Source organism: Melopsittacus undulatus, chromosome 9 (assembly GCF_012275295.1).
Source record: "Melopsittacus undulatus isolate bMelUnd1 chromosome 9, bMelUnd1.mat.Z, whole genome shotgun sequence".
Lineage (NCBI taxonomy): Eukaryota > Metazoa > Chordata > Aves > Psittaciformes > Psittaculidae > Melopsittacus > Melopsittacus undulatus.
Window position 1 is genome coordinate 24,629,645 of NC_047535.1, and position 15,554 is coordinate 24,645,198.

General features: G+C 41.1%; 1 protein-coding gene across 2 annotated transcripts; it reads right to left on the reverse strand.

The window, feature by feature from the left end:
- Window positions 1-1,812: 1,812 nt before the first annotated feature.
- TSEN2 (tRNA splicing endonuclease subunit 2) lies at window positions 1,813-12,650 on the reverse strand. 2 transcript variants are annotated; one of them, XM_005149373.3, is made up of 12 exons: window positions 12,572-12,650; window positions 11,737-11,932; window positions 10,872-10,953; window positions 10,075-10,111; window positions 7,751-8,276; window positions 7,541-7,618; window positions 6,932-6,982; window positions 6,079-6,217; window positions 4,333-4,369; window positions 3,580-3,691; window positions 2,554-2,643; window positions 1,813-2,075 (listed from the first exon to the last, which is right to left on the reverse strand). In XM_005149373.3, exons 2-12 carry the CDS (start codon window positions 11,908-11,910, stop codon window positions 2,016-2,018), a joined length of 1,386 nt encoding a protein of 461 aa, XP_005149430.2. In that variant the 5' UTR covers window positions 11,911-11,932; window positions 12,572-12,650; the 3' UTR covers window positions 1,813-2,015. The 2 variants fall into 2 exon arrangements, with proteins under 2 accessions (XP_005149430.2, XP_030905091.2); XM_031049231.2 differs by having other exon boundaries at window positions 12,581-12,621.
- Window positions 12,651-15,554: the final 2,904 nt, after the last annotated feature.

Consider the following 15,554-nt stretch of genomic DNA (forward strand, 5'->3'; position numbering starts at 1 on the left):
TACTCCATGAGCAAATCCTCAGCTAGGATTTGGCTTATAGAAAGCAATGATGGTGTGCTATTTCTCAGTGACTCCAAATCCCCACTTCACTGAAGTACTGCATTTGAATTGGCAGAATACAAATACAATGGTAAGTACTGTGGTGCAACTATTAACAGAAGGTACTTGGTAGAACAGAACTGAAGTATGAAGTACCATCATCTGCAGCTAGAAATAAAACACCTTGCCATATACAGTCAATACATACATACTTGTTCAGCTTGAAAAAGCTATTATGCAATTAATATTTTCACTTTACATCCTTCCAAAGTATTAAATGAAAGCAAAGACTAGAAAATCCTCCACTCTGAGGTGTACATTGTTTCCTGAATTCATGACGTCACTTTACAATTAATGCTGCCCTAAGTAAATGATATTGTGGTTTGGTAGAAACAGCCTGAGTTGACAGCACTTTCATCATCCCTGGAAAGTTTCCTGTACCCAGGAGGCAACCTCCCTTTTATAGTGAATGAAAAGAGCACAGAATCCAGAACTGTGTCACTCTCAGCAGCTATCATTTACCCTTACTGCTGTACCAAATGTGTTCTTTCAAAACACACTGTGTATGTGTGTGGAATAAAAATCCTAACAACATGGTGAAGCAAGGAAGCCAAGATGGAATTTAAATGCCTGAATCTAAAGCAGCAATACCTACAGAGTGCAGTGTAGTTGATGCTTACTTCCTTGGCTTTTCTTGAAAGACAGCTGAATACCTGCTGGGTGGGTTGGCTGGTTTGTTTTACAGAGGTAGCTTAGCAATAGTAAATATCATATTTAAGAACCTGCACTCCAGATGATCTAAGTCTTACAAAAAAGGTAGGAAAGATCTCAGTGCCGTTCCATGCCTCCCTTGGTACAAAACACAGTGGTGCCTCCTAGTTATGTGTTACAACAAATGACAGGCCAGGGCACAAAGAGCTACGAGTGCACTATGAAAATAAATGTACAGACTGCTGCAGTTGCTGGATGAAAGTGAAAAAAACAGTGATGAAACTGTCAAGCTAGAGAGACTGACTTCCTCTCACTCATTCTGCAAACCTTCACTGTTTTCTGCATAGCATCAAAAGAAAAGGGCATGAACTTGTGGTTGGGGCATCTTGCTGTCATGGGCAAGGTTAGGTCCTTACTTTCATGGAGGAATCTTACCCTGCAAATCCCAAGGGGAGACAAATACCTTGCCACATAGGGAAAAAGTGCCTAGCACCTAACTTTTGCCCCAGAATTAGTTTAAATCCTTGCACATTCTGGGAAGAGTTCCTCAATTCTGAGCACTGTCTGTGAAAAGAAGCCACTAAATCCCAGCACCCATGCATATGAGAGCAACATGTGACAATGTTCACTACTGTGACAACCGTGCCTCTCCCCACATCTAAGTTTGTGTAACTTCATCAAGGCTGTGAAGTCAGGTTCTGGTTGGAGAACCAGAGGTATCCCAAAAGGTTATGTGGCTCACTGTAATTACCAATTAAAACCCAGCATTAAATTTGGAGACTCAAGTTGAAGCTCTCCTTTAGGAAGACATGCCGGACCCTGTGCTGAGCTGCAAAATGAAGTTAGCCTTCCAATTCCCAAGTTGAACTCTGAAGAATCTGTAAGGTATTCCCAGAAAACTGTTTGATCCCTCATTGCTTAGGCTTCGAGGCAGACATTTGGAATTTGGACTTCAGTGGCTCAGCATTAATGTCAGAGTATTTTGAATACCACTACTAATCACTGCAGCATAGCCAGCACTCAAACACACACTCTGGAAGTTTTAAGGAAACAACCAAGTTGTTTGAGCTGGAACACAGCTTTAATATTTTCCCCTTCATATGTTCAGTTATTCAATACAACATCCTCTCCAGTAAACAGAATATACCCCATTGTAAACAGCATTTATACATACCAACTGGCTGTTTACAGAAACCCTTCTGAGGCAACGGTTCATCTTGAGGTAAATAAGAAGTAGCTTTAAGACGTTTTTTCTATCCTGTCAGTTAAAGTTCCTCTTTCTCACAGCGCTCACGGGAAGAAACCCAACGAGTTACAATCAGCTCCTGAAATAAAAACCAGCATTATTATGGGGGGAGAAAGAAAAATAAAAAGCTACAGCTATTCAGTGAGGGATGGGGATGAAGCCTTCAGCAAGCTGCTGTGTATTGTGTGAGCACTGAGAAACTCCAGTAGGTGACTAATTTGTTTCTAAGTGAGCTGGTCTCTCACACATTTTTCTCCATTTTTAAACATGCATTAGCTTTACGATCTCCGTAAATATCCCTGTACACCCATGCAAATGCTTACATTCACAGAAGCAGCAACATTCTAATTTAGATGAGATCATCTTCAGTCTCTTAAATGCCTACCAGGCACTTCTCATGCCTTGGGGCACAAAGCAATTTAGTTATTTCATTGCAGCTGTGTGCAAAAACCGAAGGATGCTAAAAAGCAGCAACAGTTCGAGGAGGCTCATATAGTTGACTGGCCAGCTGCCCCCAAGCAAAGCTACACAGCCAAAAGAGAGAAGTGATTGCTCACCTGAACCTTAATTCTTTTCATACATTCTGGTGTTGACATGTCTTTTTCAGTCATGTCAGAAGGTTTAATCAAATAGCACAACATCAGTTCCTGTTGGTAAACAGAAAACATGAATACACGAGTTTCAACTGATTTCTTGCTATACAAGTTTTCACAGGCTGAGAGTTGGACTTGGGGGAGACCTGAGAGCAGCTCCAGTGCCTAAAGAGTCTACAAAAAGCCTGGAGAGGGGCTTTGGACAAGAGCCTGTAGGGACAGGCCAAGGGGAATGGCTTTAACCTGCCAGAACAGGGGAGACTGAGATGAGCTCTTAGGCAGAAGCTCTTCCCTGTGAGGGTGCTGAGGTGCTGGCACAGGGTGCCCAGAGAAGCTGTGGCTGCCTCATCCCTGGCAGTGTCCAAGGCCAGGTTGGACACAGGGGCTTGGAGCAAGCTGCTCCAGTGGAAGGTGTCCCTGCCTGTGGCAGGGGTTGGAGCTGGATGAGCTTTAAGGGCCCCTCCAACCCAAACCAGGCTGGGATTCTATGCAGTGTTAGGTTAATTAGAAATGCAGATTCCAAATTTCCTATAAGATGTCTTTTGCAAGACCTGTATAATAATCATATCTCCTTTTACAACACCTGAGCACCATGGCTGTAAGTGTGGAAGCACTATATTTGAGGTTATATCAGAGAGAGAATCTTTTGGAGACTTTCAGCTTCACTGTTCAAAAGAAAGTCCTTATAAATGGAGAAGATTTTAAAAACTTCAGTAGCAAACAAGAAACAAATGCCCCTTATCTTTCTCCTGTTCCTGACACAGCTTTTAACTTTCCTGCAGATGACAGAACTTTAATAAGCTTCCTCCAGAATTAATCTGGATATTGTCAACAGGAAGCTTGTTTGCTTACTGGCAACTCCACGTGTTCTTCAGCAGACCAGAAACAGAAGGCTTCTCTATCCAGCCCCACTCCAACTCCCTGCTCCTCAGAACTAAACTGAACTTCTATCATTCTAAAGCTATTTTAAAACTAGCATCTTACACTTACCTTAGAAGCATTAGCAGTTGTTCTGTTCAACCCAGACAAGGCTTTCCAGCTGAGTGGTCTGCGAAGAGTGCCTTCAAATTTATCATCAACTAATTCAGCAATGACAGAATAACTGGAAAATAAGGCAGATAGGAAAATTCACTGAAATAAAATTACTATTTTAGGAAGATCGCGAAACTTAAGAATTAAAGCCTAAAAACTGGTGTTAAATAATATGATAGCATGCAAGAAACTTACGTATCTTTCTACTAGGAAAAGAGAAGAGAAAAAGCTGTGAATATACTCCCTGGAAGTTTCCCTTCCCACCCTTCTGCTGATGTTTGTAGCATTCTCTTACAAATACCATTCTGAGGTTTATAACCAGTTCACTATCTAGTTCAACCTGACTAGCTAACAAATACAGACAAATGTAATCCCTTAAAAGGTTTTTTTCTTCCAAATTGTATTAATTATCCTTGCCATGTATATTTCAAAGGTAATAACAAATCACTTTCCTGAGTGAATTCATCATATGAGTGCTAAATATGCTCATTGCAACTTTTCATTTTTAATGTCTTGGTACTGCTACATGAATTCAATGAAATTGCATTATTTAGCACCTCTGCTAAAAGAACTTTTGCACTTCCAGTATGAATGCATCTGGCAAAGTATTGTGAGAGAAGAACGTGTTTAACCAGGCAAGATACTAAGTTTGTGTGAAAGACATTTATTAATTTGAAATGAAGAAATTAGACAGAAACATGAGCTTCAAACCTTGCATGATAGAAGGGGGGGCCCTTTCGATACAGCACTGAAATGAAAGAGAAACACCTTGGTTAGATGATCACAGAGTTCCTACCTGAGTTTAATGCTCCATAAATATTTTCACATGTTTTTCAAGTTTTAACCACACACAGATTTCAGCACTTGAATTCTGACCCCACCAGCAAGGTGGGGTGGGCAGGGAGCGGGGGGAAAAAAAAGACAAAAACACCCTGGGAGCAGAGGGTTGCTCAGCACAGGGGAGTAGCAGGCAAAAGATAAGGTAGAAGAGCCAAAGGACAGTCAGCAACTGTCATAGGAAAAAGTTTAGGGTGGTTTTTTTCTTCAAGAGATTCATACTTTTAATACTGTATTTGCAACAGAAATTGAGCCACTGGAGTACAAGTAAAATATCACAAAAAGTCATTGAATTTCTGTTCCAAGCAAGCATTTTCCACAAGTTTTAGGAGAGGCACAGGGCACAAGTTCTTATATACTGCACCCCAGAACTACTAAAAGTTCCTTCTTATGGATACACAAGATTCATTGCAGCTGGACTGCTGCAACTGAGCTAAATGGTTACTTTTTCTATCTTCCCTTTGCCATGAGCTTGTAAGAGGGGATTTTCTTTAACTATCACAGCTTTTCTTACACAGCTGGATAGCACAGACCTCTCAGGAAGAGAACAAGCATCTCTTCGCTCCAGTGACAACCATGATTTGCAAAGTATTCACTATAAACAACTACAGTAACATCAACTCTAAACATGAGAAGGTAGCGGTGCTCGGGGTAAGGCAGAACTCCTGTTAGCCTTAAGCTAACCCAATTCCTTTGTCTGGCACAAATCTAAAAGGCAGTGATAAACTAAACAACAAATTCATGCCAGAACACGAATGGTGAGCAGACTAGTGTAATTTTCTCATTCAACAGCAAAACCCAATCTGCAACCCATGGTACTAAGAACAGTGGTGATGAATTCAGGCAAATCTACACACCAATCTGAATGACTAGCTCAGCGCAACCTAAACATTCTCAAATACACAAACCCCCAAATGACAGAACTGTCTCAGCAGTATTAAAACACCCACTGGTTTGCATGCATACATTAAAAACTATCCCCCTTTATGCACATTTTCCTGTAACAACAGGCATTACCGTACTGGGTTGGGTTTTTTTGATGTGAGCTTAATGCAGCTCTTGAATTACTTAGCAAGGGATTAAGGACACTACTAATTATTTATGTAAGATTAAAAACTCTACCAGTAACAAACAAGCAAGTACCTTCCCCCATTCTCCTCTGCAAAACACACCCATAACATACAGAAACAGCCTTAGCACTAAGTTAAGCAGAAGTCCAGCTTCCCTTAAATGGGATCAATACTGAGGTGCACGGACTTTGATATGAATTGGGATCTAGATGCAAACCTGCTATTCCAAAGACTGTACATTAACAATGCAGATGTGTTCAGAAGGGGACAGAAAAACTTGGGAATTTCAGTATAACCCTCTATTAATTATTAACTTCATGAAGCAAAACAACTTTTCGAGCTATCTTTTCAGCTACTGGATACGTGATGTTATTTTCCACTTACATCCCAACTCCTGCTGAAACACAGTCCAGCCAAAAATGCCTTTTTACAACTGCAAGTACCAAAACCAGCTCCTCATTGTTGAATTCAGCTTTGGCACTGGAGTCTTGCACTGCCTGAAAAGAAGTCAGCTGCAAATGATTCCATGTTTTCCAAGGAAGCTACTCACAGAGATCAGTTCCATACTTGAGGCCAACTTTAGGGACCCAGCCTTTGCTGCGGAAGTAGTGATAGGCCATGTAGGTTGTTTTAAAATCAGGCTTCACTTCGCTGAAAACTTCCCATAGCTTCAAAATAGTGAGGGGCTCCTAAAAGGCATTAATATCTGTTAATATTAATATATATATGAATATTAATCAGATATATTAATGTATTAATATTAATCAGATTATATATATTAATATTAACCAGATAGAGAATACTGTGTGTATTAGGGGCAAATAACCAAATATCAAATACCACAGTCAACTGCAAAGAGCATAAGGTTCAAGCAATAAAATATGGAAATCCCTAGATACAAGACAGAAACCTGTTGCTGCATTTAGTGGGTGCTTTAGGGTTTCTTTAGGATTTCACTATCAGTCCCATAATGCCCTTGTTTAAATGAAAATCTGATAAATCTTAAACAAGAAGCATAGGTTTCAATTATTTGTCATTACATTAACGGTAGCTTGATATAGATTAATACTTAAAATGCCAAGGAATCTTTCTGTTTCAGGAAAGAGACTATTCACCAAATTACTCCTCCCAAATTTGCTTTCCCCTTATTTTCTGCCTAAGGTACAATCCAACCTCTTTTCTATAAAAGCTGTGCTTAAATTTGTTCTGGTAAACATAAAGCTTTCAGACCAGTATTTCATAAACAGAAATATAATTATAGGAAGTTCCTAATTACTCTGTTTGGTATTTCCTTCTTCAGAATTGACAGCATAAAATACTGTCATAGTAGATAAAAATTTCAGACGAAAACATACTCAGACTAATGGTATCACTAGTAATCCAAAATTAACCCAATCTCTTACCTCACCATAATAAATGCTTAAGCATCCCAGAGCATACACCAAGAAAAAAGCCTGAAAAAATAAACAGAGTAAGTTTAACTGACAGCTAGGATCTTCCTGTAACTTCCATTCCACGCAAGAACAGTCTCAAATTAATTTTATACAATAATCCTAATGACATCAAGACAAACAAATTGCCTAAAAGTTTACTTTGGGATTTGTCTCCGTGACCTTTCATTTCAACAGATGCATGGGCTGCAGACTCCTGAAGGCAGTGTATAAACTAGCACACGTGGGTATATCTAGAGACAGCACAACTGAAACATGATGCATAAAATGGTATATTCCTGGTGTTTCTATACTCAAGTCCTACCCCTCGTGTCTGACATGTGGGATTATGCATGTAAAGCAAATGGGATTGGACCCGACTTTTTCTTTAACCAGATCATGTAATTATCACATGTTATTTAAAATAAATTTAACGACCAAGACAATCCAAATACTTAGGAGACACAGAAGAAGCCTGTACTTTAGAAACAGGTATTAAATTACCTTGTCACATAGATTAATGTTTCATTTTCAGATTAAAAGGGAAACAAGTTGTACTGTACCTGAACCACTGAAACATACCTCTTCCAAGCTGAGCTGTAAGTATTCAAAAATCCTAAATGGATTTCTTCGGCACACTAGTTTTTCCTTCTTGACAATCTACAAGAAAATAAAAAAAAAAAAGTAAAAAACCCCTCCAATCAGTATTACTTTAACTTGGAAAAAATACTGAATTCTGAAAGTGGTGATGATATCACTTTTCTAAAAGATTAGGATACTCTTTATCCTTACGTTTTCTTGTCCATGAGCAGTCTCATCTTCAGGACATACTCTGCATTCTTCTTCCTCTTGCACCAGTACATACTCTGGAGCACATTCTTTTGACTTCATCATTTCACAAGACCCATGCTCAGTGCTCTCCTCTGCCTTGCAGCTACAGTGTGCAAGAAAACCATGCTCCTGGCAAGACACTTCAGCTTTCTCTTTCAAGTCACTTTGCTCCTGTTCTTTAGGGCCACATACGGGATCAAATGCTGGATCTGCTTCCAAACACGCTTTCTTGCAGCCTTTGTTCTCATCCTCAGGACTTGGGTCTACTACATTTCCAGTATCTGCAGAAGGCTGCCTGGAGAGTTCTGTATGTTCTGTACTTGGGCCCATTCTGTAGCAACTAACACCGGTTTGTTTAGCTCCATCCTCTTCCAACAGTGGCAGCTCAAGAGGCTTAGTGTAACTTTCAAGAAGTTTGGTAACTGAGTAGCCATCAAGTCCTTGCTCTCGCAAAACACTTTCAGCCCACTGAACGTGATACTGGTACCTAGCAAACAAGTAATATAAATGAGACAGTCTAGGGAATTGCATCCTTTAATTAACATCTTAAAAACAAGCACCTTAAAAAAAAAACCAAGATTCAGCACTGTTCACAAACCAAATCTAAACACACACCCCAGTCGCTGCTATGCAAAATACAGGCATGCACAATGGAACAGGAATCCAGTCTTCAGGAAGCTGCAGACAGTGTTGCTGAACATCAAGACTCTGCTATCTTCTTTGGCTTTACTTTGCCTTTTATGTTCCTGAAGTAACAAACACTACTACTGACCCCATCGCTGCACAAGAACCGTGAACTGAGTTTCACAAAGCAAAACTTTCACCAGGCAAAAAGCTCCCTTCTCCCATGGAAGCATTAAGCCTTAATTCCCTGCAAAAGCATCTCATTATCAGAGCTTGCATGACTAAAATAAACAAGACTCTTGCACACTTCATACGTCATACAGTTAACTACTAAGAAGAATATCTTCAAAGCTCTGTTTTAGCTACCTTTGCAACAGCAATGGCATAGCAAAAACACCAGTGTAAAATATCTTCAACACAAATTACCTTCAGTTTTAACCAAAACCCTCCCATCCCTAAGAAACAACAAAAAAACCTATTGGTGAGATAGTGACTGAAAGCTGTAAATATTTCTAATATTTTTCAGTTATGATAGAGTTTTTAGTTTTACTTCTCCCTGGAAGTCAACATCAATATCCAGCTGAAGGCATTAATCTTCATCCTGTGAAAGCTGCTGGCAGATGAAGGCAGCTGTCCTTATACAAACCTGGACAACTTTAGTATGATGTTCTTTATTTCCCAAAACTAAATCCTAACACGGCAATTACAGACCATGTAATGAAGAACTACAAATGACAATTAAATGCAAATTTCATGGGTCAATATAAAATGTAAGTCCCTCTGAAGTCTCATAAGAAAGCTGTATGATTCAGTGCTGTATTTCGCATTACAAAAAGTAGTTAGACTCCTCTTCCTCATGTGATTCAATTACCATACAATTTGCACCAAGATGGATCATGTTGCATTTTCTACACCAATGTGATTACACTGCCATTGATGCTCAGCTGCATTTGCAGGCACATAAAACAGTCACAGAGTAGACTAATGACAAGTGTTCCTGCAAGTAATAGTAACTGCAGTATCAGTAATATTGCTACTCTTTGTCTTACATAAAGTTGAGGACTGAAGGAGAATAACTTTTACATTTAAACAAAGTAAAATTTTTAGCTTTATCTTGAGATTTAAAGCAGAATAACTGACTTACACTCTCTTAACAGTTCATATGCTATTTAAGTGGAATAAAATAAATACATGCTCCAACAGTGCTTTGATAAGTGTTAAAAGAGACTTCTTTTTAAAACAAGGTAAAACACTTATGTATCATAAACGTTCAAGACCTACTTCAGCTCACACTATAGTAATTCAGTAAGGAAATCAAGAGTTAAATAACATGCCCCAGAAACTCCTTTCGCCTCCTCAGCTGAGGAACAAGTTTATTATGCTTGATATTATTATGAATTAATTACCCATACTACTACGTGTGCACTCAGTCTTGGTTTCTATTCAGCAATTAATATCTCCAAGCTTACATGAAAAGCCATGCTGAGTATCTCTATTTCTAGTTTTAATAATGTGATTATAAATGAAATAAAAAGAAATAGAAGTCATCATCATTTATACATCCCACAATCCGAAAACCAGTAAGATGAACTATAAACCAGAATAATCTTTTCTAAACCAACCCCAAACCACCAAGAATAAACTAATGTAAATTAACTTACTTTTTAGCTGTAATTATAGGCATGTTTATGTTAGCACCTGTATAAAGAAAAATCATACATAATTTCATCAATATAAAAGGTTTCCATGTGATTTTGATCGCCAGGTAATCTTTAGCCTAATAACTACTCCCATTCTCAATTCCTGATGCCATTTTGGTCCCACTTGTAATGAAGGACACAGTAGAAATAGAAAGCACAGAGGCAGCAGCCTGCACAAGAGGAACAATTAAATGCACTATCTTTCTCCTGCCCATAAAAAGACAATAATGGAGGGATATGATAACATCCAGATATATCTACTGAGGTGTAACTGTCATGGAAAAGATGAATGAAGATGTTGATTACAGAATAAAGTAATGTAATGAAGTAAATGACTACAGAATAAAATCTGTAAACATCCAAAAGCAGACTAGATGCAACTGGCTATAAGCAGATTAAAAATTTCACATACCCTTGCCTCATGACTCCATGACACTAAAATCTACAGTAAAAGCAAGAAAAAGTGTACAGCTACAGGAAGAAAATTCCAAGGATGATAACTTCACTTACGTAATTCCTAAGCAACAAACCGGTGAACACTAGGAGAATGCACTAAGAGGCTAGTGACATAAATTTACTGCTCCTTTATTGCTCCTAAGCATCTTGTACTGGCTGTCATCAGGCATGAGGAGAGAGATCCTTGCTCTGACCCAGCAAAGATATTATTTTTCTATGTGCACTCTAAACATATATCTCCAATGAGAAAAATGGAAAGTACTATTGGAACAGGGATGGAAGTACAAATGGGCACAATTTACCTTGCCACTTGGTAACCAGTGAAGGATCTGAAATGCTGTACACTGGCCGACTTCTTGAAAGAATGCCTTTTCCAAAATAGCCCTTCAAAAGAAAAAATCCCGATTATGTCGTAACACAAAAATGAACTTCCTTCCAAATTATAAGACATTGCCTGCCAAGATCAGCTGAAAAAAAACCCCAACCCTGAAATTCTGTAGCATTTAAGCTTTGCCTAACACTTGCTGCTTAGCATCTGGTACCTAGTTCAGTATGCACTCAGTTCACCTGCACTCAAAGACTTAACCAGTGGAGGGTAGTGAGACTTTCTCCTCCATCCTAAATATTTGTCAACACCTCCAAGGAGACTTCTGAAAACTGATGCAGAAGAAAACACCCATGAAAACAAAGAGAGGGACAAAGCTACTGCCTAAGAGCAGTCGTAAAAGGGTACTTACAACATAAAAGGCTTAATTTAGCTTGATTTACTCAGGAAGAAATCACTCTGAAGTTAAAAGAATCCTACAAGCATTTATAAAACACTAATATTCCAGCCTCCTGGGCTTTAAAAACAAAAAAAATGCTTTTGCAAGGTTGAATAAAATGTTGGAAAAGAGAATCAAACATAGCAAGCACAAAGTCCTGCAGGTCTTTTTTAGCTCACAATGTCACTTCATTCCCAAATGTATTTGCTGGGATAAGCACGAAATACTCTTCACATTTGATGCAGAATATGTATTTTACAGTGATTTCAGGAGAGGAGGGAGATATGGAGAGTTCCTGGAGGCTGAAGGGGATTTAAAGCATAAAGGCACTCAGATTTTACACAAGCATTATGCTTTACCTATGTTTAAAACACTACAAATACCATGCAAATAGGGTACGGACCTTGTTATAAAGCTGTCTGATATCTTCAGGGTTCCGCACAACAACATTGTTATGAAGGATTTCAGCCTGGCACATTCTAAAATCCTTCCCACCTACTTCCACAGGAAAGGGAGATTCATAGGACTCAAAAACTCTTCTTTTCCTTCTTGGGGGATGAAAAGCTGCTATTGCCATTTCCTAATATGAATGTTTCCTCCTATGAAGCGGAAACAAAACAGTTAATGTTCAGGAGTTTAAATTCACCTGTTTTTATGCTTCAGCAACATACATACATATGTTATGTTTTTCCTCCTGGGCACTGCAGTATCCCCTGCAGTATCCCAGTTCTCAGCCAAGAGCACACTGAAGGTGAGAGAACTAAAACTGCTGAAAACGCTTCAAGAAAGCAGACGAATGCGCAGAAAAGCAAAAAACACAACACCCGAGTGCCTCAATATAACCTGAGTAATTACGGCAATTAACCCCAAGGAAAGAGCGTGGCTTGGCAGTTTCTTTTCTTTCCAAAAGGGACATGTTTCACAGGGAAGCAAGACCAGGCCCGGGATCTCCGGGTCGCCGGCACCGGTAAACGCCCTTCCGCAGGCCGCGGCTCCAAGCGCAACCACCCCCACCGCACCCGTCCCAGGAGGCCGGTCCCCAGGGCCAACAGCGCGGCGCCTCACGGCCACATAGAGCCCGGCCCGCCCCGGCGCCAGCGGCCCCGCCCGCGGCGGGGAGCAGGGAGACCGGGAGCAGGGAGACCGAGAGCAGGGCCCCACAGGCCGCGTACCCGCCTCGAGCCCGTCGCCATGGCGACCGCAGCACACAACACCCCCCTCACCCTGCCCCCCCATACCTCACGCACCGCTCCGCACGAGAAGGCCACGCTCCGGCGAGCAGAGCAGCGAGACCGCCCCCCCCACCCCCGCCCCGCGCGGGCGGACTGCGGCGCATGCGCAGCGCGGGCCCCGCCCCGCTGGCTGCCGTGGCTTGAGAGGGCGCGCGCTGCCTCAGCGCCGTGACGGGTTGGGTCCTACTGCCCGGCTTCGGTCGGAGCGCGGGGTAACGGCGGGCTCCTCACCGGGACCCGAGCGGGCCCTGAGGGAAAGGTACGCAAATAACGTGATGAGAGGACTTCTCACGAGTTAGTGAGGAGCAAACATCCCTTCTTCTGGTTTGATGCGCTGTGAACTTGTTACCGGTTTGAGCGTCGCTCGTCAGAGTCATAATCATACGTGCAAATATGATGCAACTACTCTTTTACTTGTTTTGAGGTAATACTGTTGAGGTGTCGAGGTGTTTTGGCTTCAGGGAGGCTGACTCTTAGTAGAGAATTCACAGAACCCCAGCATGGTTTGTGTTGGAAGGGCCCTTAAAGCTCATCCAGCTCCAACCCCTGCCACAGGCAGGGACACCTTCCACTAAAGCAGGTTGCTCCAAGCCCCTGTGTCCAACCTGGCCTTGAACACTGCCAGGGATGGGGCAGCCACAGCTTCTCTGGGCACCCTGTGCCAGTGCCTCAGCACCCTCACATCCCCTCATCTCTAATCCAGAGATCAATGAATTCACTGGTGAAAACCTGTAAGAACACATCATATTTATGAGGGATTTTATCTCTTTCCCATTTTACAGACAGACTCATGAGCCATGGGGATCAGTGAGTGTTATAAGGCCACACAAGAAATGTAGCACAACACATGAGAATGCTGCTCTGGTGTTCCTGCAGTTCTTTCCTATAGACGTCACTTCATATTCCATCTGACGAGTATTAATTGAGTTGGACATAACTCACACAAAAGTGCTGAAGGTAAACCACGGAGGACCCTGCTGTGCTCCTGTCATCAAAGCACACAGCAATTCTCTGATACGGTTCATGGAGCTCTGCTCCTAAAATATTTAGAGTGCTCCAGGTCACAACGTGAAAGCAAACCAGCATCAAAGATGTCACCCTGATTCAAAATTCCTTCTAAATTTGTCAAATCAAGTCCCATTTAAATGGAATTTAAATGGCATTTATTTATGCTATATATATCTATGTTGTGTTACTGTGCAGACACATTACCATTAGGCTTAATGTTACAGCAAGAAGTAGACAAAACACACAAAACCCATAGCTCAGTTGCTTTCCTTCACATCTCATTATCTTCATACAGCCTTGAGGGGGAAACCACAGCATACACCACTCAGCCACTGCCCTGAGTCACACACAGATTTCTTCAACCCCATATCTGCTCCCATTGCTGACTGTAAGCCCAGTCTGTGCTTCAGCCAGAAATGCTGCGGTCTGAAGGACAAGCTTGCTCTATGATGAGTTGTTTTTTTAGGCTATCAGTCGTTGTACAGACACTTTCACAGATACTTGCATTTCCCTTTTTGTGATGAGACAGCAAACGGTAGGGCAGCAGCTAAATGATTAAACCATAGCTCTGTAAAGAAAACCCCCCAGGCTGCAGTAAATCACAAACTGGAATGAGTCAGAAATGTCATACTGCTGTCCAGAGTTGAGAAGAGATGTGACAAGAGTGACCTGTGAGGAAGGGCAGCAGTAGCTCAGTCTAGAAAAGGTAAAATGGGCAAAACAGACCATTGTGAAGAGGGAGGCACACACTATTGAAAAGTAACGTTGTGCCGGTGAGGTGAGGACTGCACTGCAAACCCTGAAGATCCCTTTCATTGAAGTTTACAGGTCTCTGCAGTGCAGCACAAAATGTGGTACTGCCCTTGAGAGGCTTTTGTTAAGTCATCTCTCAGCTCTCCATTTCCGTGTTACAGCCTTTTGGCTCAGGAATGTCACTTTGAGAATAAACTGCTTCATGTTGTCCCTGCCTGATTCATTGCTTCTGGCACAGAGTACTCGATTGCACACTATTTCTTGATACTCAGCGGGGTTATTCCTGCTCTTTTATACACCAATGTCAGACCAACGTCAGCTTTCTGAAAAGACCCTGTTTTCTAAACCATGATGAGAACAACTTGGTTGCAACCCCTCCGTTTCAGAAATGCATTGCCTTAATCTTTGACACAGTTGCCTTTGCTGCAGTTTCCAGCTGTCTGTAGCCTGACCCTCCACGCCTCGTTGTTTCCACTGCCACCCCCAGAATTCCCTATAGCACGCTTCTGCTTGGGGACACTGCTGCATGCCCAGTAGTGCATATATCAGCAATATGCCTTTCCAGGGGGAAGTAGCTTCTGCTCTGTGTTGTTACGGTATTTCTCAGTTGGTGGTGGAGGAGTAGAATTGAAAAATAGTAACAGTGTCAGGCTTATTAAACTCTTTCTGTGCCCACATAACTGGTAATATCCTTTAAAATCTGCATAAGCATTTGCAGTCATGTAGTCTCAGCCTTTCTGTGGTTTACTGTGTCCTTCCACAGTGACTATAGCATTACAGAGTACATCTGGAATCATTTCAATGAAACATTCTGTTTATAAAGAGCTCATTTAATGTTATATTAATGAATATTTAAAATCTAATAATAACTAATTTTCGTGCCATAAAGATTCTGCTGCCATTAAAATTAAGTTGCCATGTGCAGGAAAGTGCTAGAGAATTTGGTTATCCAAGGTGGTTGTTTTCTGGATGTTTGGGGACTTTTATAGGGAGTTGGGAAGTTAATTCCCAGTCCTATCCCAGCCAAACCATACAGCCCAGGTACTCCTTAAATACATATTTTACATTCTTAAGCTTATTAAAAGAAACAGAAATATCAGCCTGTAAAACTATTTGCCTTTGTAGCACTCTCAAGGAAGTTAGTCATAAAATCATGAAAGAATGACCTATTCTTGTAATGTCTTTAGGTAATTTTGGATTGCATGCCAAAAAAAAAAAAACAAAAAAA